The following is a 25,284-nucleotide window of genomic DNA, read 5'->3' on the forward strand; positions in this document are numbered from 1 at the left end:
TTTCTTTTAGCCTTTCTGTGTCATGTATAATTCTTGGCCTCAATCATTTTTCATTTTTTTAGTTGTCTGGACTTGCATATCCCCGAGACGTTGGTTTCCCGGCTCTACTTCCAGCCTGACTGGCACAAACAAGTTTCTCTTTATTAATCTGAGCGCCGTGGGATGGGACGGGGCACGTAATATATACTTGTCTGCTATCAGCCCTCTCCTGGAATTTATGACTTTGATTACAAGTTGTTGTTTATGAATCCTGACTAATCGTGTCCGCGGGTTACAAGTACACGGTGCAGCAAATGTTTCTTAGCTGTACATATTCAGAAAGATGGGGATGGGTCATCCTTTGATACACTGTCAATCATGTTCTTAAAGAAGTAAAGGTTTGTTCCAAACTCAGGATATTGACAGCCTATCCATTGGATGGTTCATCAAATTTATATTCGTGGTGATTTGAAATTAAGGACCCCTACAATCAGCTAATTCTAGCACCAGGATAACAAAGAATTGATATTAACCCCTTAAGGACCAGGTCCTTTTTTGTTTTTGCGTTTTTATATTTCACTTCCCACCTTCAAAAATCTATAACTTTTTATTTTTCCATGTAAAGAGCTGTGTATGGGCTCGTAACAAATTGCACTTCGTAGTGGCAGTATTCAATATTCCATGCCGTGTACTGGGAACCTGGAAAAAAAATTCTAAATACTGTGAAAATGATGAAAAAACACATTTGCGCCATTTCTTGTGGGCTTAGTTTTTACAGCGTTCACTGTGCACCCCAAATGACAAGTCTACTTCATTCGTTGGGTCTATATACGATCACGGGGATACCAAATTTATATAGGTTTTATAATGTTTTCATACAAAAATTAAAACCTCTTAATTTAAAAATTAAAAATTCTTAATTTTGCCATCTTCTTGTGCTAATAACTTTTTCATACTTTAGTGTACGGAGGGTGGTGACTATGGATGACATTTTCAATGCTTCTATTTTTAGGACTGTGCGACCTTTTGATCACTTTTTATAGAATTTTTTCTATTTTTCAAAATGGTAAAAAAAATGCCATTTGCGACTTTGGGTGCTATTTTCCGTTACGAGGTTAAACGCAGTGAAAAACCGTTATTATATTTTGATCGGGCATTTTCGGACGCGGTGTTACCTAATGTGTTTATGATTTTTACTGTTTATTTATATCAGTTCTAGGGAAAGGGGCTTGATTTAAATTTTTATGTTTTTTTTTTTAATATAATTTTTTTTTTTTTCTACTATTTTTCAGACTCCCTAGGGTACTTTAACCCTAGGTTGTCTGATTGATCCTACCATATACCGTACCATATACCGTATGTGGGGATTCTGCACACCATCTATTACAATGTGCAAATCGCACATTGTAATAGGTAGCCTAAAACATGATAGCCTCGGATCTTTGTGTGACCCAAGGCTGTCATGACAACAGATCGACGCTCCCCGATGACGTCACGGGGAGCGATGATCGGAGCCAAGATGGCAGCTTTGCCGGTGGCGATCAGAGAGTTAACACCTGCAATCGGTGCTAGCAGATGTTAGCGACGGCCGTTTGCTTCATTATGAAGCAAACGCCCGGTGAGTATGAAGAGGGATCAGCCCGTGAGTCCTCTTCATACTCCCCCATGCGCAACAAGGCTGTGTCCACAGTAAGGCTGTATTCACATGTCCCCCATAGGCTGGCAATGGGCGCACGGAATAGTACGGAGCAGTATGGTGCAGCACTATACCGCTCTGTACCTGGGTAAAAGATGGGACATGTCCTGTTTTTCCCCGTATTACGGCACTGTGCGCCATGTGTCTCAGTGGAGAGGGGCGAGCAGCGCTCACCCCCTCATCCTCTCCTCTGCGCTGACATGTGCTACGGCATGGCAGGCACACTGTGTGTGTTTATGTGAATGTAGCCAAAGGCTGTATTCACACGACTGACAGTGGGATGTATGTATGGCCGCAAGCTTGCGACCGTACATACGGCCCCCCATAGACTGCAATGGCCGCAGGGAACGGTGCGTTGCTGCACGTATCGCTCCGTACACGGGGAAAATAAAGGACATGTCCTATCTTTCCCTGTGTTACGGCACCGTGTGCTGTGTATCTCTATGGAGAGGGGAGGGGTCACCCCACCTCCTCTCCATCGCGGCGGACGTATGTGCATATGTTCGTGTGAATGTAGCCTAAGTATTAGTTTTTATTACACCACTTGGCAAAAAATATTTCTCAAAAATGCACGGAGGAGTTTTTTTTTACCAGGAAAAAATTTTGTGTGAATTCGAGTCTTTTTGGGTAGAAATATTTTCTCTAAGATAGTATTGGACATTTTTAGAATTTTGCTTGTGGCGAAACACTAAAGTGTAGGCTGTTGGAAAGTAAAGGTTAAAAAAAAAGAAAAAAAAAGTGTGTGCTGTTGATGTTACGTCTTCATTGAGATGTAACATCACAGAACTGTGATGTCCAAATTGGGTCATCTGAGCATGGGTCTTCCATGGGTCTCTTTAACACATTTTATTTTCTTCTGTATCTTTTACATCAACATCTTTCCATCCTTTATTGAAACTGAAATAAGATTTTTCTTAAAGCTGTTTAGTAGCTAAATGTTGGTCACTTGGTTGCGTTCATCTTTCATCTCCAGCCTCCATTTTCATCCTTTCTTCCTGTATTTTCTTGTACATTATAATGGTCATTATTGTGGCCCCCCAGTCATCACTTCTTCACCACTCCTCCTGGTGGTCCCATCTTTTTGATATTCAGACTCTGTCCTCGATGCAGCAAACCCGGCCAGTGGAGCTTGTGTACAAGACAAATAGCGTTCCAGTACAATCTCCCCGGAACGTATATTGATGAAATGGCATTTACTTATGAGATGTTTCCCGGAGCCAACATTTTGTCAGAAAGCCGGCAAGAGATTATTTTGTGTTCCTATTTCTCAGATGTTATCAAAGGTGGCCATGTAAAGAAAGGTTTCTGAGGCGAGATTGATTTCTGGAAGTTAGATAGAGTTGTTTCCTTCATATTGCTTGAGAGGAGACCGCTAATATCCACGCTGTGTGGAAGCCGGGTGCTGCTGTGTAACATGTCAGTGGAATATTCTAACTCGCATTTTATTCACCTGAAATTTAATTAAATTTGAGCTGAATGGTTCAATGGACATTACAGGCCTCATTGACTTCAGTTTGGGAACCTAAAATGGGCTCGTCAGCTGCACATATCAGAAGTAGGGCTTTCTGTAATTCACTGCAATAGATTTTATACATTGGCTATTGGGCCTTTAATGCTTGAAAGTTATTTGTGGCCGGACTGACGTGGGGAGGTTTCTAAAAATGATTCGTTCAATTTTGTTTTTAATGGTATAGAATTCTGTGTTGAAATTGGCCCTAGTGAAACATTTTAATTGTGGTGTTATTAGCAGCAGGATGGTGAAAAATGCATTTCCATTCCAGCATTGTAGCTGCACTTGATGCACTGATGTGCACAGCACAAATTATCCCTTCTTCTCTAAGTAAGAGCAGTAGATGTCTTCTGCTTAGACATTAGATCATAGGGGAGGAGCTGAGGAGCAGCATTAATGCAGAGATCAAAGAACACAGCAGTGTGAGGAGACTGCCCCAAATCCAGCCACAATCCTGGAATGTAAATGCATTTTTTTCACAGTCCTTGCTGCAGCAAGCACATTTTGTATGTAGAGGGCTTTGCACATGAGCCCTCTTCATACCTCCAAAATGATGCCATGACATATAAATCAGTAATGCGTAATTACGGAGATAATAAAATGACTTTGTAGCGAGTACAGGTAAACCTGTGACTAGGAACAAGATGGGCTCTGTATGCTTGTTCTTAAGTTGGGTAAGTCGGAACAAGAATATTTTGTAAGTATAAATCCCTGGTGGGATGTCAATATAGGGAAAGACTGATGTCCCAGAGGTGATGTTGCTTCAGGCCTACAGATCATTGCAGCCTGAGACTAAAGTACAGCTTACTACCAGCATCCAGAGAGCTTCACTAGAGGTCACAGTAGGCAGAGAGGTCACTAGGACGACTAATACTACTGGTGTGGGGGGAACTTTGTCTAGACCTTGAGTGGTCTCCATTTAGCTGTGTACTAGAAAATAGTCATATATATATATCTAAGATTTATCAGAGGTTTCTGAGAGCAGAACTGTTCTAGTTCCCCATGGCAACTAATCATAGCTCAGCTTTCATTTTATTAACAGCAGTGGGAAAATGAAAGCTGAGCTCTGATTGGTTACCATGAACAACTAGAACACGTCTGCTCATATACTCTCTGGCTTTTGCTCGAAGGTTTCTCTGATTTGCTCTGATAGAGTACATTTCAAGGGCCTGTCCATCACTGTAATTACACTGTATTTACACATTATTTTTGTCTCATTCCTTTGTGCTCAGAGTCTTTTTAATCAAGAGAAGACTAATGTTTGTGCCTTTTATATATTTTTGCAGCTTGGACCTAATGAAGGAGCCAGTAGCCACCAGATGTGATCATATATTTTGCAGGTATAACGGATAGATTTTATACCCAGTGAATAGCGATTGTTCAGGGGTCCTTGGTCCACTGGGTAGGTGGTGTCCCATGTCCTCTGGTCGTGCATGTGAGCGGTCACTTAATTCAGTATCCATACAATTCATGATTTGAGTCAAATACTCCACTATCTTAAAGGGGTTGTCCGAGTTAAAAAAAAAAAAATAAAATATATGTGGCCGGGAGCAGGCTGCCTAAAATAATAAAGATGTACTTACCTCCGGTGCCCTCCGGTATCCAGCGCTGCTGTCGCTCCGGTCCGGGCGCCATGTAAACAAACATGGCCGCCGGAGCAGCGCTGGACTCAGTTTCCGGCGGGCCGTGGCCGGGTACGCCTATCCGTCCCTATACACAGCATTGTGTATGGGGGCCGGAAGGTTGTCGGGTCCGGCCAGAACTGAGTCCAGCGCTAGATTCGGGAGGGCACCGGAAGGTAAGTACAGCTTTATTGTTTTAGTCAGCCCGCTCCCGGCCACATATAGTTTTTTTTGAAAACTCGGATAACCCCTTTAATCTCATCACTAGATTATTGAGACGGAGGACATACCCCTGTTCTTGATGAGATGGGACTCCCAGGTGCTGGGACCACCCATTTATCAGTCCTGTAACATTCAGTCAATAACTTCTTCCTTTGCCCTGTAATGCAGGCGACTACGTGCAGAAAAGAATGTCTAAACGGGCGGAAAAAGTCCCAAAGTGCCCAGACTTGTACTTCGTCAGAATACCGTAGATCATTATTCTATAAATTGTGGGTTTATTTCAGAAAATCAGGAATTTACTGGAGTAACTTGTCATCACTTTCGTTTTTCACGCCTCCAGGTTTTGCATGCTGCAGCTTCTCAGCAAGAAGAAGAAAGGTCGAGCCCAGTGTCCTCTGTGTAAGAAAGAAGTGACTAAAAGGTATGTTGTCTCCGTAGGTTGTATTTCCAGTCAGTTCTGGACACCAATGATCCAGATATCAGCCTGTGCGTTCCTGAATTTTTTATAAATATATTATATATTCTTTTGCAGAAGTCTCCAGGATAGTCCAAGATTCAAGCTTCTGGTTGATGGTCTGCTGAAAATCATAAACGCGTTTGAGCTGGACTCCGGATACAAATGTAGGTAAAACATTAAAGGGAAATTTCCGTCTAAGCCATCTGAGGAGTTAGGGCGATAGTGTAAATCAATGAGCTTTACTCCTTACTTTGCTCCTCAATTTCTGTGACACAAATTCGCCTCTATGGGAATTACAGAAAAAGCTGGCTAAGACCAAACTATTCTCACCTCAGCCTTGAATGGGAAAAATGGAAATATCCCTTTTAAGTGACAATGATATACAGGCGGTCCCCTACTTAAGAACACCTGACTTACAGACGACACCTAGTTACAAATGGAACTCTGGATATTGGTAATTTACTGTACTTTAGCCCTAGGCTACAATAAACAGCTGTGTCTGTAATGAAGCTTTATTGTTAATCCTGGTTCTTATGACAACCCAACATTTTAAAATCCAATTGTCACAGAGGCCAAAAAAAATTTTGTCTGGAGCTACAATAATAAAATATACAGTTCCGACTTGCATACAAATTCAACTTAAGAACAAAACTGCAGAACCAATCTTGTATGTAACCCGGGGACTACCTGTAATGAATAAAATTAAAGAATTGGTCAATGGGAATGCATAATGTTTGGATATTTCAGAGAAAAAAACACTCAACCATATGGACCTGCTGATTGATTAGCATCCTAAAGACACCTTGTAGATACCATTTAAAAGGGGTTTTTCTAGGATCAGTATATTAAGACAGGCCATCAGTTTTACATTTTTGGTGTTCTGAGCATCAGGCACTCTGAGCCTGAATGAGCCTCTGCTTCGCTTACATGCACACTGCCCTTGCCCGCCATACCGTAGCGCCACTCACCCCCGCCCCTCTTCATAGGGATGTATGGCGCCGTATGCCGTGAAAAGATGGGCCATGTCCTATCTTTTCACGTAGTATGGTGCAACGTTAAAAATTGTATACAAAACTGTAAACATAACGAGTCTTCTTCATTTGTTTCTCAGTTTTTCCTAGTCAAGATTATGCCAGCACTGCCACAACGAACCATAAAGATGCACCCAGAAAGGATGAACAGCATGTGGTGCAGAGCACTGGATACAGGAACCGGACCAAGAGAGGAATAGTGAGCGGAGGGCGTTGTGAAAGCCTCCTGCCCATGCAGGTAACGTCTCGCCATTCTCCATCCACATCCTTCATTAAAGCGGTTTTCATTGATGGTCTGCTCTTAGGTCACCTAAAGTGGATTGCTGGGGATCTCACCCCAAAAGGGGTTTGTTACCTATAAGGTCCATATACATCCAGTTTGACAGCACCAAGTTTTAAAAGGGTCCTATACACTGTACTGCCAAAATGCCTGTCTTTTGGAGACAGTCTGTAGTTAAAGGGGTTGTTTTTTTGAAATCTAAAAGGTTAAATCTGCAGCATGAATTGACAATCTGCAGTTCTAATCTTGTCCGCTAAGCTGTAAATGAAAATCACTTTGGTTTGTTGTCTGAGAATGTGCTTTGGTTAACCCCATTGTGTACATCTTGTTTGATCCTGGCTTAAAGGACACCTGTCATCAGGTCTGTGTCACTAGTCCTGTCACTACTACCTGTTGGAGCAGCTCACAAGGATCCCATCCCAGGCTTTATCTAGTTATTTCATACATTAATCATTGTAAAATCATCTATTTTTTATCATGTAAATGAGGCTGGTCACATGGTCAGAGGCAGTGATGTCACCCCTGTTACCCCTCCCCTCTCCTCCCCCTGCTCATGTCTGTGTGTAATGTATAGTAAAGCATGGCTAGTGTGTGTGCTGCATCTGCTGACATGCTGCATCCTCCTAATATACAGGTGAGAGACACAGACATCAGCTACACATGAATCTGACATGTTCTGCTATAACATGGCTGCATCCTGGAGCTGTTGTATCTCTCCTAAACACACACAGGCTGCAGGGGGTGTGGCCACCAGTACCAGGAAGCACATGGAAACATTACACCATTATACCTCACTCCATTATACAGGCTGTCAGTCAAGCACTGGGGGTGTGGCTGTGCCTCCCACTCATGAATAGAGTGGACAGCTTGAATATGCTAATGCTTCATTGGACATTTCACAGGTCATTTGCATACAGCTTTAGGACCTCATCTAATTGTCGGCACTCTGACTTCCGGCACCCAAGAACACAAGAGCAGTGGTCCTATTCTCACGAATTGTATGGAGTAGCAAGTTAAAGGGAACCCGTCACCACTATTTTCACAAATACAGGCGGTCCCCTACTTAAGGACACCCGACTTACAGACAACCCATAGTTACAGACGGACCCCTCTGCCCACTGTGACCTCTGGTGAAGCTCTCTGGATGCTTTAAAATAGTCCCAGATTGCAATAATCAGCTTAAAATTGTCTGCAATGAAGCTTTATTGATAATTCTTGGTCCTATTACAGCAAAAAAATTTGAAACTCCAATTGTCACTGGGGCAAAAAAAAAAAAATTGTCGGGAACTACAATGATAAAATATACAGTTTCGACTTACATACAAATTCAACTTAAGAACAAACCTACAGTCCCTATCTTGTATGTAACCCGGGGACTGCCTGTACAGGTAGTGGCAGGTTCCTATAGAGCTCTAGTAACTATCTGACACCCTGCTTGTAGCTAAAAATTATGCCCCTGAGATTCCCATATATTCAACTTTATAGTTTTACCTGGTAACTAAGCATGGCTACGAGTCCAGGTGGGTGTGGCCTCCTCGGGCTGAGTCCAGCAGCTTCTCTCCATCCCTATTGCTGTATGCTGCTATAATGTCATGTGACCAGGGTGACATCATCGCAGGTCCTATAGCTTTTGTAGCATTAGGAACTGTACACTAAGCATATATGTCATGAAATCACAGCATATTTTATCACATGAAATCACAGCAGCCTGCATGGAGAGGAGTAGAAGTACATGGAGGCTGCTGTGATGGTTTTATGTGGTCAGATATGTACATGGGGTATAGTTTTCATATTAAGTAGCTCAAGGACCTTTGATGATGTCACCCTGGTCACATGACATTAGGCCACGCCCCCCCGTGGACTCGCTCCAAAGCTGCATAGATACCAGGCAAGATTATAACTCTGATTTTCTGGGGATCTGAGGGGAACAATTTTTAGCTAAAAGCAGGGTGTCAGATTACTAGAGCTCTATAGGAACCTGCCACTACCTGTATTTGTGAAAATAGTGGTGACGGGTTCCCTTTAACCATGCGTCCTGCCACTCCATTCAATCCAGTGGATAGTGGATAAGAACCATACTTGGTACAACCCCTTTAAGCCATGCCATGGCCTTAGAAGGGCCACACATAACGCTGAGGCCAGTGATCAGTTACCACAGCCTAATGACTTGAACAAATGATATATTTGCTGTAGCTGTAGTGGGGCATTAAACCTGAGTATTCATATATTTATAACTTTTTGTGATTTTTAGTTGTTGACAGGTGTTTTTTTTTTATCAAATAAATTTTTATTAAACATTTTCAGGTTTTACATACATTAAAACAACGTCCGCCCCACCCCCACCCCGCCAACAACCCCCCTCCCCCCTGGTTACACATATAGTCTCATAAATACAGTATACCACAGTGCACACAAAGATCTCTTAACAGACAGTAAGAAGCCTGGTTATCCATGAACATTTTCTATTCGTTATTAAGATATAATGTCACATTTTAATAATTCCTTTGTCTATAGCCAATATATCACGACCCCACTCCCGGCCATTCTCCCCAAATCTTATCAAATTTTTTAATAGCTTTCCTCTTAAGATAAACCCCTTTTTCCATTTGAAGGAGCCTAAGCATTTTGTCCTTATATTCTTTTAAGGTAGGTGGGTCTGGGCTCAACCATTTCTGAGCTATCAGCTTCCTAGCTTGATATAGTGATCTTTTGAGCGCTAATCTGAGACTCTCATTACCCGGTAGTTCCTCAACATATCCCAGTACACATTGTAGAGGATTCTTGGGAATAGTCAATTGCTTTCCAGATATGCAAGCACTCTACTCCAGAAGCGACCCAGGAATGCGCAGCCCCAGAACATGTGCATATGATCAGCTGGGCCCTGGGCACATCTAGGGCACATATCATCCTGCCTAGCTCCAATGGGGCAGAGGAAGGCAGGAGTTCTGTACACCCTGTGAACGAGATATATATGTGAAATCCTTAGGGCCTCAGACGTGGACACCTGAGGAACTGATAGTTGTTGACAGGTTTAAATAGCCTATGCCAGTGGTGGCAAACCTATGGCACGGGTGCCACAGTTGGCACTCAGAGCCCTCTCTGTGGGCACCCAGGTCCTCAGCATAGAGTTCATAAGACATGGACACATGGCCTCCTCTTGCAGTCCCAAGCTACACAGGACATTGAGGACTATTTTAAAGCAACACATCCTTGGCTGCCTGGGACTGCAGGAGGAGTGAGAAGATTTGGACAGAGCTTGATAATAATTTGATCTCCTGCCACGGGCCCTGCATTCTTCTTGTACAAGGGACCCTGGAGGGAGGCTACATTAATAATCTGAATTTCTCTTTCTACTGTATTGATGTCCTCAGGATGCCAATACGATGAAAGCTTTGACAAAGCTGTTAGCAATAAATTATTGCTTAAATCGCTGTGTTGGCACAATAAATAAGTGGGTTTTTGTTGTGGTTTCGGCACTCGCTCTCTAAAAGGTTCGCCATCACTGGCCTATGCATTTTATAAAATGCATTTTTTCGGCTTTCTGAATCTTTTCAGTAGTTTTTAATAGTTTACATTACAAACCTGGCTCCCTGCCAGGGTTGTGTGGTGAGTCCCGGGGAAGAGTAGGGGGCAGACAGATGCAGCATGTGTGTGCCTGTATCTCCTCGTGCATTCTTCCTCTCCTCCACACCTTCCACCTCCCTTCCCTGCCTGCTCACTGCACATGGAGGGTTGAGGTAGTGGTATAAGAGAGTAGACTGACACAGGCTGCAGCTCATAATACAGACCTCATAAGGCTATCAAATACACTGCTTAGTGCAGGAGAAAGAAGAAGAAAAAAAGGCAGATTGTTGGAACACCTCTAAAGACACACCTTACTAGCTGTCTGTTGTCATTAAAAAAAATACATAGCTATCTTTATTCTATTGTTTTATGCAAAATTCTTGAATTTTCTCTAAAGTTTCAAATAAACGGGAAAAATGTGTCTGGAAAACTTATAGGGTTCCCCGCTTCTTTTACATAATAATTTGGTAGGTGGGAGATCCCTTTTTAAAGGTGACTTATTGCAATCTTTTTGCTTGAAATTTTATTAAGTGAGTTGGACAGGAGAGGGATGTAGTGAATAGCATTGCTGTGGACCTATGCACTGTATGCCTCGCTAGAGCTCCCTTATTTAGTCTGATTTATTTTGTGCTCCTCTTTGTTCTGTCCGTGTCCATTACTCAATGACCTTTCTTTTCATCCTTGCAAAATTATTTTTGGAAAGCGCTGCCTTCATTGTTTTAGTTTTCAATCTTTCTAAAAGTGACCTTTTTCAAATAAGCTTGTATTCGGATATAGATATATATCCTGATTATTCTATGGATATACTTGTCCCTCATATTTTCAGTGGTATCCGAGAATCCTGCTGTTTAGCTTCCATTTTGCTGTAAGTGGCAGAAACTGTAAGTATCTCTATAATCTCTATATATTTGTCTGAGTTTCTACACTATTAAAACCGTGCTACTTTTTGGAGCGGAGTTGGAGGATGCGGAAAATCACATTTTTTTTCTGGCGCCGACCATTAACAAATGGGTCGGAAAGGAGAAAAGGCGGTGGGAGCACTACAAAAAAGGCAATGGTAAATGTCCCCCAGTGTGTGTGTGTGGTTTGTTAGAGGGGGATGAGGGAGTCGCTGATGATAGGTTCCCTTTAGTCCACATATTATTTCAGTATACAGGAGACATTTCTGAACTTTTTACCAATATGGTCTACAAGCCGAGAATCATTAGAAAAAAGGGTGAAAGGACATTAGGAGCTTACCAGATCTACAGGATAGATCATCGCTATTAAATCGGTGGGGTGTCTAAAGCCCACAAACAGCTGATTTTGGCAGTACATAGAACAGACTGAAGTCCAGCTACATTTAATGTGTAGTGGCTAGACCAAGCGACTGCAGCTGCCGATTTATTTATGTGACATTGTTCTGGTGCCAGAATCAGATGATTTCTAGGGTTCACGGCAGGGGCGTCGTTAGGTCAAAAGATCCGGGGCACGGATCTGGTGCCCCGAATGTTGTCTGAGGCTTTCTCCACTGTCATCTCTATTTGTATCCTCTGGATGCAGATAGAGATGATTACTGTAGTGAAGCAGGGTGCCGTCAGCATCCTGCTCCACTACAGAGCACATGCGGCAGTTCTGTGGAGTAAGAAGCTGTGCAGGAGGCGATGGCATTGCTACATCGCGTCTCCTGCTTCAAACAGCCTCCCTACAGCAGCCTGGAGCAGGAGGCGCTGTGTAGTGACGTCACCACATCACGTCCTGCAGATGGAGGATAAGAGGAAATTACGAGTGAAGAAAGGTAAGTATAACTCTTATATTTTCATTATACAGTGTGCATATGGGGTTTTGGGGTCATTACTTTATGTGAAGGCTATTCCAAAGTGTTGTCATGCTATCCCTAAGTAGGGGAGGCTATCATTTAGTTATATTACCGAGTGTGTTTGTGGAGGTTATAAGTGAGTGTGGGGGTCTATTTTTGCATCTAGGGGGGCTATTAGAAAGTGAATATTACTAATATTAGATATAATTCTGAATGCGAGGGCTATTAGTGTTATCATTACTAAATGATCTTTTTTGAATGTGGAGGTTCTAAGTGGTTGGCTAATAGTGGATGTGGGGGGCTAATAGTGAAGGGCTATTACTGAATGTGGGGGCTATTAGTGAGCATAGAAGGGCTATTATTAAGTGTGGGGGTTTACTGGTGAGTGTCGGAGGCTACTTTTGAGTCTAGGGGGCTATTAGAAAGTGGATAGCTATATTACGGAATGTGGGGGCTATTATTGTGTGTGGGGGTTCTAAGTGGTTGTCTGGCTATTAGTGGGTGTTGAGGGCTAATAGTGAGGGGCTATTACTGAATGTGGGGGCTTTTAGTGAGCATATAAGTGCATATTATTAAGTGTGGGGGGCTATTACTAAATGTGGGAACTTGAGTGTGGGGGATATTACTAAGTGTGTAGGGGGTTATTAGGGAGCATAGAGGGCACTTACTGTGTGGGGGTCTATTATAGAGCGTAGGTGGCATTGTTACATGTCAGGCCACATTTAGGGATCAGGTTAGGTTGGTGGCACAACGTGGGTGCCTAATTTAAATGTGAGCGGCACAAGGAAGGGGTGTGGTGTTAAGTTTATTGTTATAATTGTGGCTTAATTGTAAATTGCGGCTTACAGCTGTGCGGGCATACCGCCGTGTGCTGCAGAGGAGGAGGTGACCCCTCCTCCCTCCATAGAGAATAGCGGCACATGGCCGCTAACACGCCAAAAGATAGAGCATGCTCTATCTTTTTGCGGTGTGCGGGCCGGATCGGTGCCACATCTGCGCCGCGCCGCTATTGCCGTCTGTGGGGACGTACATGCGGCCGCATGTACGTCCCCGCAGACGGCCATGTGAATAGGCCCTTAGGGAACAAAGTTTTAGGGACAAAAGAAAACTGCCGATCATAAGATAAGTGTGGTAATCTCCATAGGCACAGCGCATGGTTGGAAGAAGAGAAATGGTGATAGGGGGCTTAATGGAGAACATGAAGAACAACTACTGCAGTCCCTGGATATAACAGATCAGCATATCTACTGTGTTTTCTGTAGCTGTACAGTTGTTTTTAAGTATAGTTGTTTCAGGTGTATAGGGAGTATGTGCAAAAGAGGACACAACTAAGAATTTGGTACGTATGCATTGGGGCCCGAGATCTTTTGTGACCCTAGCAACGCCCCTGGTTCACGGTGATGGACCCCAACTGATCGGATATTGATGACCTATCATACGGATAGGTCATCAGTATACAGTGTTTGTACTGAAAGGAAACCTACCACTTGAAGTGGCAGGTATAAGAGGGAACTACCGAGCACCAGCTCAGGGTGAGCTTGTGCCTGAGCTTATTTTTGTTAGTGTTTTAAACCGCTGTATCGCGGTTTAAAACTCTTTTTAAACTGTATGGGCGAAGCTGCTTCGGCGCAGGGAGGTACGCGCTCGGCGCACTATGCGCGCGACCGTGCACGCGGCTACATAGGAAGTGAATGATAGCCGTGGGCACGGTCGTGCGCATGGTGCGCCGAGCGCGTACCTCCCTGCGCCGAAGCAGCTTCGCCCATAAAGTTTAAAAAGTGTTTTAAACCGCGATACAGCGGTTTAAAACACTAACAAAAATAAGCACCGGCACCACCCTGAGCTGGTGCTCGGTAGTTCCCTCTTATACCTGCCACTTCAAGTGGTAAGTTTCCTTGAAAGACCGTTTAAAGATGAAATTAGAGTATCCTCAGAGGTGCATGTGTCTGTGACCTATTCCTCTCTAAGTTGTGTTCATACGTTGCAGTTGACTTCACAATTCAACCACATCGGGGAGGAGGTACATTCAAACACTGGTGTGGACCTAAACACTTGTGCTCGGATTAACTTTTGGGAGGTGTTTTTTTATGTGTAAGATGGATGAATACTAATATACATAAGTAATAAGTCCCAGTACATTTGATATACTCCCTTTACCTCGGTTATACGGTCTTGCTCTGGATACTAGCACGTGATGTGATATCGGCTGCCAGCTCAGACTGTTTCTCTTCCTCGGACAGTTTAATTTTCTTTGGCTCCTTGCTCAAACATCTAAATTGGTATTTGGAGATCTCTCGATCCATGGAGACTTCACAGCTCATTTAACTATCTGCACACAGCCAGGCGGCAGCTTTATGTTTAGGTCAGTGAAGAGTATGTTGATTCTTCCTCTGTATCTGCCCGATAAGAGGGAATCATGGAAAAGCTTTAAATGGGGAATGAAAGGTGAGGTGTGCACAGGTTACGTGGTAACTGGAAAGTCCTAATCTAGTAAGGACAGTGCTACATGGCCACCTGGGACTGTGCAACATAAGATTTCAATATTGCAACTCTTGATTGGTTACGTTGTTGATTCCTGTCACATTGGGTGTAAAAGTGGTGACGTTGCCTATATTGAGCATGTGGTGGCTGACTGGCAGTCTCTGTCCACACTGGTTATCGCCATTACCTCAGATGGGGCCTCCAGCATCAGCAATTGTCTCAACTACCATGTTAACAATGTATGTCATTGTCAACAAGACCAGAAGCCCTGGATACTATAGAACAGCAGCCGGAGCGGAGTAGACCCACTGCAGATGTGTATTGCCGCATCCATAGCTCTGCCAAACAGAGATGGCCGGTGGGCTTTATTCTATTTTAAGACCTGCAGGGTCTGTCTCTAAATAGTTAAGTCATAACTATTCATAACTTTCCTTTGAAAGACATCTGCCACCAGGATGAATGATTGTAAACTAAGCACACTGACATACTGGTGTGTGCCCCCTCAGGAAGGACCCCCCTGTTTTATTGAAAAATTTATGAAATAAACTTACAGCTGCATTATACACAATTATTTTGGACAAGCCAATAAACAATTCTAAGTATTGAAAACACTTTCTTTCAGTAGTTGCTCAGTCATTCTACCAGCCGCCTCTCCTATATCATATATGTCGCCAAAGCTCTGCACAGATCTGTGCTTTGCCTCAATTTTGTCTGAGGTCCTTGGGCAGTTCCTTTAGACCTCCATGATTCTCATGTTTGCCAAAATGTGCTGTGAGGTCATAGGGTGCGGTCACACGGTGCGTACTTGCTGCATCTTTAAATAGACTCAGGGTGCGTTCACACGTTGCAGTTAAAACTGCATCGCAATCAGCTTTGAGGAGGTTTTAGGTGCAGTTTTGTCAATTGAACAGGTGAAAGACATGAACTGAATGAGTGAATGACATCTGAGGAGCAGGTTTCCCCTTCAAAATCAAATTCACTCGTTCAGTTCATGTCTTTCACCTGTTTAATCGACAAAACTGCACCTAAAACCACCTCAAAGCTAATTGCGATGCAGTTTTAACTGCAACGTGTGAACGCACCCTCACACGTTCCCCTAAGATTGCATTCATAACGCAATACTAGTGCACAGGGGGTGGGCCTCGGCCCGATTGCATATGCGTTTCCAGGGACATGTATGCGATCAGTGATCAGGCCGCGGTGTCTTGCAATTAAACAATACAAAGCCTTGGGATATGGTTAACAAAGCATATGAACGCAACACTAGCGGGACATGTGTCTGCACCCAAAGTGGTCTGAATAGTTTCCCTACCTACTGTAAATTTTCTTTTAAGGTCTCTTTCCCCAATTCATTCAGCAGGATTTCTTTCTGCATCTCCCTAAATACACCTTATGAGGGCAAATCACTGATATCTAAGTTAAGTTATATGAACAGGTTCATGATGGTTCCAGCTTTCATAGATTAGATCCTTTACTTCTTTGATCTCCGAGTGCCTACTGCACCCGCAGCCCCTCTCTTTAGAAAGTTACTGGTTAAATCTTTTACTTGCCTGTATACTGGTTGCTAAAAGCAATTAGCTGCTAAAAACTCATTAAGTAGACTGAAGCCGCCAGCAATTAGTACTTCAGCGCACTTGTGCATCCTTAATAAACCCACAGGAGCTTATCTCCAGAGATGTAACACAAACTATAGAGAGGAGGAACTCATTTATACCACTCGCTCACATTCAATCAATAAAGCGCTAGTGAAACATCAAGAGCGCCCGTGTGCTGTCCTCATAAATCCCCGGATCCCTCCTTTAATAGCGGAGCTTACAGACATGTGTACAGTGCATGAGTGCTTGTACTTGGCTGAGCTTTACCACTCTACTCATACTCTGATTGCGGTACTTGGCTGTCTATGGCGGTTTCATAGACTTTGAGTGCATGATCAGCCATTGCTCCATTCAAATTTGACCAACATTCTCATTTTTTGCGGCAGTCCCAGCAGTTGATCCCCTCTCTATCAGGAACTGTGTGTGGTGACACCTGTACTACCACAATCATGTCACTTCTGCTCATCACATCATCATATTGTGCAGCTCCCATACAAGTAAACATTATTGACCTGCAATTCCAAGCACCACCACTATACTATGCATGGCAGTGTGTTTGGTAGAAGATAAGTGACCACAGCATCCAGACAACACATATCTTTTACTCAGAACTTATCAGTTCCCTTCTTCTTTCACAGTTGTTTAGGTGGGACACTCGATGTGAATGAATAGAGTGTCAGCTATATTGTGCTGCGTATTGTTCTCTTGTCTGTATACTTCCTGCCTAGCAATTCTCATTATTTATTACCAGGAAACCAGCACTGACACTCAGCTCGCCAGGGATGCAGACACGCGGAACAGCAAAAAGCCTAAACGTCAGAAGAAAGAGACGAAACAACTTATAACGGACTTTGGTAAGATGTTAAGACTAATGAGTATATGTATACAGGGATAGGATTAACTGTGACATGGAGATTCTGTGACCAACTATAAGTGCACTATAGAAGAGGGAACAGCGAGGCAAGCGAGAGTCTTATACATGCAGTAATGGTGAGTCTACTGACGCAAAACTCAATTTAAAGAGTAATTACACCTTTCAACTTTTTTTTTATTTCAGATATAAATACAGCAGTTGGTTATTGTAAACTTTGTATTATACTAAGTGAAACTTATTCTCTTGTCCCTTTTTTGCTTCCTTCTCCTGCAGTGAGCAGTGTATCTGAGAGCCTTCTAAGGTTTCTCCCCTTCAGACAGATAAGGAGGCTAATGATTAACACTTTCCATACCTAGAGAATATTTCTCTTGATGACTCTCTGAGGAGATTACACTATCCAGGGAGTGTCTGTAAAGAGTGAAGTCATTAGACACTTTATCAGGTTCTTTTATCTCACAGCTTTCAGTGGATACAGGATAGAAAGATGATTTACAGAAACTGTTTAAAGACCGAGGAAAAGGAAGGAAACATGAATTAATTTTTTAAATAAATTAAATTTCACAGTTTACATATCATCTGCATTATTGATTTACGTAATTTTGTTAAAAGCTTAGTTACACCTTGACCACTTGTATTGTAGGACAAGTTTGTCTCATGTTGTGGAATCTGGATTATCTGGCTGTTGTGTGTTCAGCCCTCATGCACACAGTAGTTCATTTCTATGTTAGGTTTTTTGGGGTTTGATACCATTTACCTCCTGAAAAATTACAACAACCCCTTAGCAATCCAAGAGAAATCTTGGTAGATGCTTTGTGAAATGGACTTTATCTACCCTGGTTACTTGCTATAGTATATTTTATGTTTCCATATAGAATCATCAGACTCTGCCATCTGATCCTCTAAGCCTTGGCATGTAAAGTGTTAATAAAGTCCAGAAACACTATGGCAATGGTTCTGATCGGAGCATTTTACATTCCCAGCACATATATTCACATTTCAATCCCACAACATAATTAACGTGTAGTTGGTTTTAGCCAGAATCTTAATTGCTGTTTTTTAATTGTTTGTTTTAGTGTCTGACTCCTCTGAAGATGATTTATTCAAGAAAGCCGGCAGCTTGGGGTAAGCAGAGCTAATAACTTGCGAATACTAAAAGTGAAGAAGAGCTTTAATAACTCGGCCGCTCTTCTGTATCAGCAGTTGCATTACACGTGGTTGTAATTGGTGTCTTATGGCCCAGAAGGTCCGACCTTAGGCCATTTATTGCGTCCCCTTATCTTGCGGCATTCGGAGTGGACGCCCATTGACGCCTTCAAAGTCATCTCCTACTGTAAAACTTTCAGCGTTTTTACTGCTCTGCTCCGTTCTGCCTCGGTGCTTTGGGGGATTGTGTTTCCCTGTGCTATTATGAACTCATAAACTTGGTTTTAGTATGCCAAGGTCCTTCAGGAGTCATGAGTTTTTATCATGGGCTTTAAATCACACCTCCAGCATCCCAGTCCTGCTTTTATAAAACCGCAGAAAGCGCTCAAAAAAGTTCCAAGCGTTCTGTGTCACCGGTCATTAGTCTTCTACTGAGAGAAGGGATCTTTTCCCATAGTAAAGATATAAATCGGGACGGAAGAGTTTGCACTGCCCTAACATTTCTTTATGTACCAGTCCATAAATCATTAACCATTTACCCCACTCTGCTGGATGAATCATTGACACAACATCCGTACACAAAGGTCTCTGTTATTCAGACCTCTGAATAATATTATAAAGAGATCAGAGACATTTTCTCAGGTTATTGTAGAATTTTATCACAGTGGAAACAATAAAAAGCAATGCAGGGAACTCTCCTAGTATCAGCCAGCACATACAGACTGGTAGATCACTGATATTATTCATGAATGCAGCTTCTTGGGAGGAAATGATTGTGTTTGCTCCAAGTCCTGGCTGTGAAATATCAGGTAAAAACAATTGAAAGCATAACTTTTGGAAATAAATAGTGCAGGGGATAAGAGTAATATCCATTTATGGACATCCACCACCAAAATGAAAGACTCTATGCAAATGAGCCTAAGGGGCTCCAGGCTCCATTAACACCTATGGAACCTGGAGCCCCTCAGGCTCATTTGCATACCTGTGCCTTTTTCTCTGGTAGTGAGCAATGTAACTGAAGTCCTGTGCACAGCTCAGAGATAAGAAAATGAGGCTACAGATTAACACTTTTCATATTTAAGGAATACTTCCCTTGATGATTCCTCTCTCTGAGAAGCAGGGCCGCCGCCAGCACTGGTCATACCGGGGCATGTGCCGGTGCCTAGAGCTGCTGGAGGGGCAGGTTCCTTTATCCCTCCGCTGACTACGGGAGAGAAAGCTGGTTTACACAAAGGGCTTAAAGGGGTTTTCCCATGTAACAAGTTAGGCCCCATCCACTGGCAAGTTTATTCAAGGCCAGGGCCGGACTAACCAAAACACACATTAGTTCTCTGCCTATAGTTACCCTAAGGGAAGGATTTCTGACTAAAAATATTTTATGCAGTAAATGAATATACCCTTAGTCATGGTTATTACCAGTTATATATACAATACAGGTGGATTTTGATGTAAAATCTGTTGTCCTTACCTATTCCTCTTTATGTATGTAGTGATATAATCGGTGTATGCATTGATTAGCTGTAGAGATATAAAACTATCCCCATCTATATTATCTGTGAGTCCAATGTATTTGCAATGCAGCGTTACACTTCTCATTCCCCCCTATTTGTAATATGTCTGTAATGTTCAGCCTTGTTATTTTGTTTTTTGATGTTCCTCTCAATTCTTAATATACCCATAAATATATCCTGGATTTTTTTTTTTGGTAGAAGTAATATTGATGAACCATCCGCGTTGTCTGAGCTCAAGGTATCTGAGAAGCCGAACGAACCTGAGGAAGAAGACGACCACCTGATCGAAACAAATGATCAGGTTTCTTCTAAACTGGAGTCAGAAGATGTGGCAGCATCTGATCTAGGTGTGTTGTGGTGTTTATGGGGTTTTTTTTTAACCTTTTTTATGTTAAATTTGCTTTACGGTCTTTTGTGCTAGAAACTGTCAACTTCTGCATTGTAGACTCTTTTAGGTTTGATTCGAAAAGTAGCACAGTGTAACGTCTTGTTACTCCCAAGATACTGAGGAATACCTCATCGTAACCCAGCACAGACCCTGTTATACGACAGTGTAGTCCACAAGGCTTTGGACGTGTCCATTGAAAAACTGATGCAATGCTCATCAATACTGAATAGGTGGGAGCGGGTGACAGGGGGTCAGACCCCCAACAATAACTAGGCATAGGTCATCAATACATGTGCCAGGAAAACTCAACAACACAGTCCACTTATTATACCAAGTGTATGCAGAGTGTTTCTCTACCGTTAAAGTCAAGCATGATAAACCAGAGACACATACTCATAGATCCAGGCACGGTGACTGTGGTAATCTTCTTATACAGACTGTTCTACTTAAGAACACCCTACTTACAGACGATCCCTAGTTACAAACGGCCCTCTGGACGTTTTGTAATTTACTGTACTTTAGCCCTAGACTACAATAAACAGCTATTACAGTTATCACAGGTGTCTGTAATGAAAATTTATTGTTAATCCTGGTTCTTATGACAATCCAACATTTCTAAAATCCAGTTGTCACAGAGACCAAAATTTTTTGACTGGGGTTACAATTATAAAGTATACAGTTCTGATTTGCATAAAAATTCAATTTAAGAATAAACTTGCCGAACTGCCTGTATTTGTTGCCCATGGCCTCCTTCCTTTTAAAATCAACATTACATTTTTGCTAAAGAGCCAGAAGTGCTCTAAGGGGTGTAACCAGAGTCCCTTTGTGCTGTAGCTGCAAAAGCTGTGACACTCTGAAGGAGCAGGGGGAAAGTGGCAGGGAGCTGATGGGGTTGGTAAATGTATCATCCTGCATACTGTAACGGCCTGTGTATCTGCAGCACTGAGGGGCTCTTAGCACAATATTTAAAGCTGATTTTAGAAGGGAGGAGGCCATGGATAACAAATTTAAGAAGATTACCACAGTCACAGTGGCTGGATCTATGAATAAGTGTTCCTGGTTTATCATGCTTTATTCTGATGGTAGATTTCCTTTAACCTTTTCCCTGCAGGGCCATTCTGGAAATTTTGTCACGTGCAATCTCCTGTATTGGTAACACTTTACATAAATTGTGGCCAATCCTGCCAATTTCGAGAGTCAACTGAATAAAGTCTACGATTGAAATAAAGCTTGATAAACCAGGGACACTTACTCATAGATCATGGCACCGTGACTGTGGTGCTCTAGAGGCACATACTTTGTCATGGCGGTGTCTCTGGTTATTTAACAATATGTTCAGCTTTATGGTTGTCCTCAAATGGAAGATTTTAATGGTAATGCTGTATAAATGTAACTACTAAACGGCTCGAGCAGATCTATTTATACAGTAATAAAATGACATTCGACCCCTTTTAGGCAACCACAAGGCTGTTGTGGCTCCCGTGGAAAATGAGTTTGACTCCACTAATTTAATATGTGTTGGATCATCCAAACCTTCCCACGTTAAATGATGGAAAGGGTTCAGGCATGTTGGACAGTTACAGGCCCAATCCTTTTCTCAGAGTCTGGCAGCTTATTGTCCATAGACTTTCCAGATCACTGTGAATTGGGGAGGTTGTGAAAAGCATGTGGGTAGCTTAAAGGGCAGAATGATAGACTTGTATGCAAATCAGCCTGAGGGGCTCCAGGCTCCATTAACACCTATGGAGCCTGAGCCCCTCAGGCTCGTTTGCATACATCCCTTAATACTGATGTTAGATGCCCTTTAAGCTTTGGGTTTGGTTATAGGGCTAATACAGGAAAGGTGATAACAAATTGATTGGTCTGACTGCTGGGACCCCAGTTCTCCTTTCCATTCACTGTCCATGTGAGTTCCAGTGATATTCAAGTACTGCACTCCACAATTTCAAACACTTCTATACTTTTGCATGGACCAATTATCCACCCAGTAGTGAGCACAAGACCCCTGTTCTCCAGATTTCTGGAGGTCCCAACCGTCAAGACCCTCACCAATCAGCTTCTTATACCCTATACTTCATAGAATAGATGTAGGTTTGGAGCCTTGTGGCTTATATAAGAGGTAGACACTCTCTGGATTTCTCTTTATGCAGAAGCTGACCTTTGCAATAATCAGACTAATGGCATTTGTTCATGTGTTGCCTAAACCAGACCCCCCCCCCCCCCATAAATATCAGTAACATATATCCTAAGTATTGTCAGGACAGTCACATATATCACATACAGGGTAGAAATATCTAACCTTTTAATATTAAAGAAAGAATAATGGAACCAAAGTAATATTTTCCCACTATTTTGTTGCATTAGTCACATAAAAGCAAACTTTGAATGGGTCCCTCGTCCATATTTCATCCTGTTCTTTAATTAGAAAATGGTGAAAAAAATGCATTATGTAAAAAAAAGAAAAATCTATCAATCGCGACTCAGCACTGAAAGTTAGCTTTAGTTAAGCCGCGAGACGGCAGACTGAATTATGTACAGGCAATCATATCTTATAGCGCTTTAATCCCGATGAGGCGTTCGGAGACACAATAAATCAGCAGGGAAAGAGCAAGCGATATTTAATTTTTGCTGGAATCCTCGATAAAACTGACATCCTTGTTAAGAATGTTTCTAATATTGTGATGTTTCATTATGTATGAAAACATAATTATGGAGTTGACATCGCTTTAGACATAATGCAGGCCATTTAAAAAATCGGGGAAACAGAGTTCACCGCAAAGTACAATTTCATTGTGAGTTCATAGAACGGCATAATTTCCCGTCTCAACACCTCGCTGGTCTGCTCATGGGGAAAATGACACTTCAGTACCGTCTACCACTTACTGCTAATAGAGATTTCTTTTCTCTTAAAGTGACATTGTCCCCTCACATTTAGCTGCATCTTTCATTAGATTGTGTATTTGGCAGCAGTGGATGGTTAGACAATACTCCTAAACTGCTCCTGCTGATCTCTAGAGGAAAGACCATTGTAACACTACCTTAGTAGTGACCCAACTAACCCCAAAACATCCTATATTCACTGCACATCTTACTGTGAAGATGAAGGGGATGGGGGCACTTTAAACATTGCCTTCTCCCCCCTTACCTCTGAATGAGGACATCTTGTTGAATGGAAGGATGTGTATCTAGCTGCTGTGACCAACTACTCTTCCCTACATAGAGTGAATATGTTATCTGACATCACAGTGAGCAGCAGGGTGGAGACCTAGCTGCTGTGACTCTGTCCTTCCCTCTGCAAAGAGCTTATATGTTATGTGGCATATTGATGAGCTTTTGTGTTGATACTTAGCTGCTATGACACGCTCCTCTTCATTTTTACATAAAGCTACTTTTTTATCTGACATATTGGTGAGTGGTACGGTAGAGAACTAGCTGCTGTGACCCACTCCTTACTATTGCATGAAGCTGCTATCTTATCTGATATCCCTATGAGCTGGTAGATGGATACCTAGCTACTGTGACTCACTCATCCCCTCTACATAGAGCTTAAATCTAATCGGACATCTCTTTGAGCTGGTGGATGGATACCTAGCTACTGTGACTCTATTAACACCTATGGAGCCTGGAGCCCCTCAGGCTCATTTGTATACAGTCCTTCTTTCTGGTGGTACATGCCATTTAAGCTTTGGGCTTGGTTATAGGGCTAACACATTTTATTGTGAGGTCTGAGTGCTGGGAGCCCAGCTATCCAGTTCTCCTTTCCATTCACTGTCCATGTGAGTGCCAGCGTTATTCGAGTGCTGTACTCCACAATTTCTAACGCTTCTATACTATTGAATGGACCTATTCTCCACCCAGTAGTGAGCACATGACCCCTGTTCTCCATATTTCTGGAGGTCCCAGCAGTCAAGGCCCTCACCAATCAGTTTCTTATACCCTATACTTTGGATAACAGACTTAGTAAGACCCCTTTAATGAGACTGAAGGGTACTAGACTAGGTAAGTAATGCTAGTGTTTACCTGACATGCTACTCAGGTCTTAGGGCAAGCATAGATGTAATTTTGGAGGCTTGTGGCTTATGTAAGAGGTTGACACTTTCTGGATTTCTCTTTATGCAGATGCTGACCTTTGCAATAATCAGACTAATGGCATTTGTTCATGTGTTGCCTAAACTCGAACACCCCTCCCCCCCTATAAAATCAGTAGCATATATCCTAGGTATTGTCGGGACAGTCACATACAGGGGAGCTCACACTCTGTACATAGAGCTGCAATCTTATCTGATACCTATATGAGCTGGTAGATGGATACCTAGCTACTGTGACTCACTCATCCTCTCTACATAGAGCTGTAATCTTATCTGATACCTCTTTGAGCCGGTGGATGGATACCTAGCTACTGTGACTCACTCATCCCCTCTACATAGAGCTGTAATCTTATCTGATACCTCTTTGAGCCGGTGGATGGATACCTAGCTACTGTGACTCACTCATCCCCTCTACATAGAGCTGTAATCTTATCTGATACCTCTATGAGCTGGTAGATGGATACCTAGCTACTGTGACTCACTCATCCTCTCTACATAGAGCTGTAATCTTATCTGATACCTCTTTGAGCCGGTGGATGGATACCTAGCTACTGTGACTCACTCCTACTCTCTACATAGAGCTAATATATGATATGACATCTTGGCGAGTGTTAGGGTGTGAGAACTACATGCTACAGCCCTTTTCCTCCGCTCTGTATAGAGCTACTATGTTGTATGGCATCTCAGTGAGCTGGTTGGTGGCTACCTCACTCCTGTCCTCTACATAGAGATAATGTTATTTGACATCTCAATAAGCTGTATGATGTTGTGACTTACCCTCCCCTCTAGATATACTAATATGTCATCTGGCATCTCAGTAAATCAGTTCATGGATATCTAGCTGTTGTGACTCTCTCCTGCCCCTCTCCTCTGCATATACTGTTTCCATCTGAACATGTAATATTTTGAAGCTCCAGTGTTGTACGTATTTGACGGAAAAAAGTAGAACAGATCTGTGATAACTGCATATGACCCAAAGTGCATATACCTTTTATTGTATGGCAGTAGCACATTGTTATGGTAGTACTTGCAAATTAAATACAGT

At 42.5% G+C, this 25,284-nt stretch overlaps 1 protein-coding gene across 4 annotated transcripts in view; it reads left to right on the forward strand.

The window, feature by feature from the left end:
* The window catches only part of BRCA1 (BRCA1 DNA repair associated), a 101,634-nt gene that overhangs the window by 8,255 nt on the left and 68,095 nt on the right, over positions 1 to 25,284 (forward strand). For all 4 annotated transcript variants that reach the window (XM_072111772.1, XM_072111769.1, XM_072111771.1 and 1 more), the window contains exons 3-9: positions 4,472 to 4,525; positions 5,370 to 5,450; positions 5,562 to 5,650; positions 6,598 to 6,755; positions 16,987 to 17,089; positions 18,183 to 18,231; positions 19,962 to 20,110. In XM_072111772.1, the coding sequence (XP_071967873.1) occupies positions 4,472 to 4,525; positions 5,370 to 5,450; positions 5,562 to 5,650; positions 6,598 to 6,755; positions 16,987 to 17,089; positions 18,183 to 18,231; positions 19,962 to 20,110 (683 nt within the window). The remainder of the gene's footprint in view (positions 1 to 4,471; positions 4,526 to 5,369; positions 5,451 to 5,561; positions 5,651 to 6,597; positions 6,756 to 16,986; positions 17,090 to 18,182; positions 18,232 to 19,961; positions 20,111 to 25,284) is intronic.

The sequence above is a fragment of the Engystomops pustulosus genome, chromosome 6, assembly GCF_040894005.1.
Source record: "Engystomops pustulosus chromosome 6, aEngPut4.maternal, whole genome shotgun sequence".
NCBI lineage: Eukaryota > Metazoa > Chordata > Amphibia > Anura > Leptodactylidae > Engystomops > Engystomops pustulosus.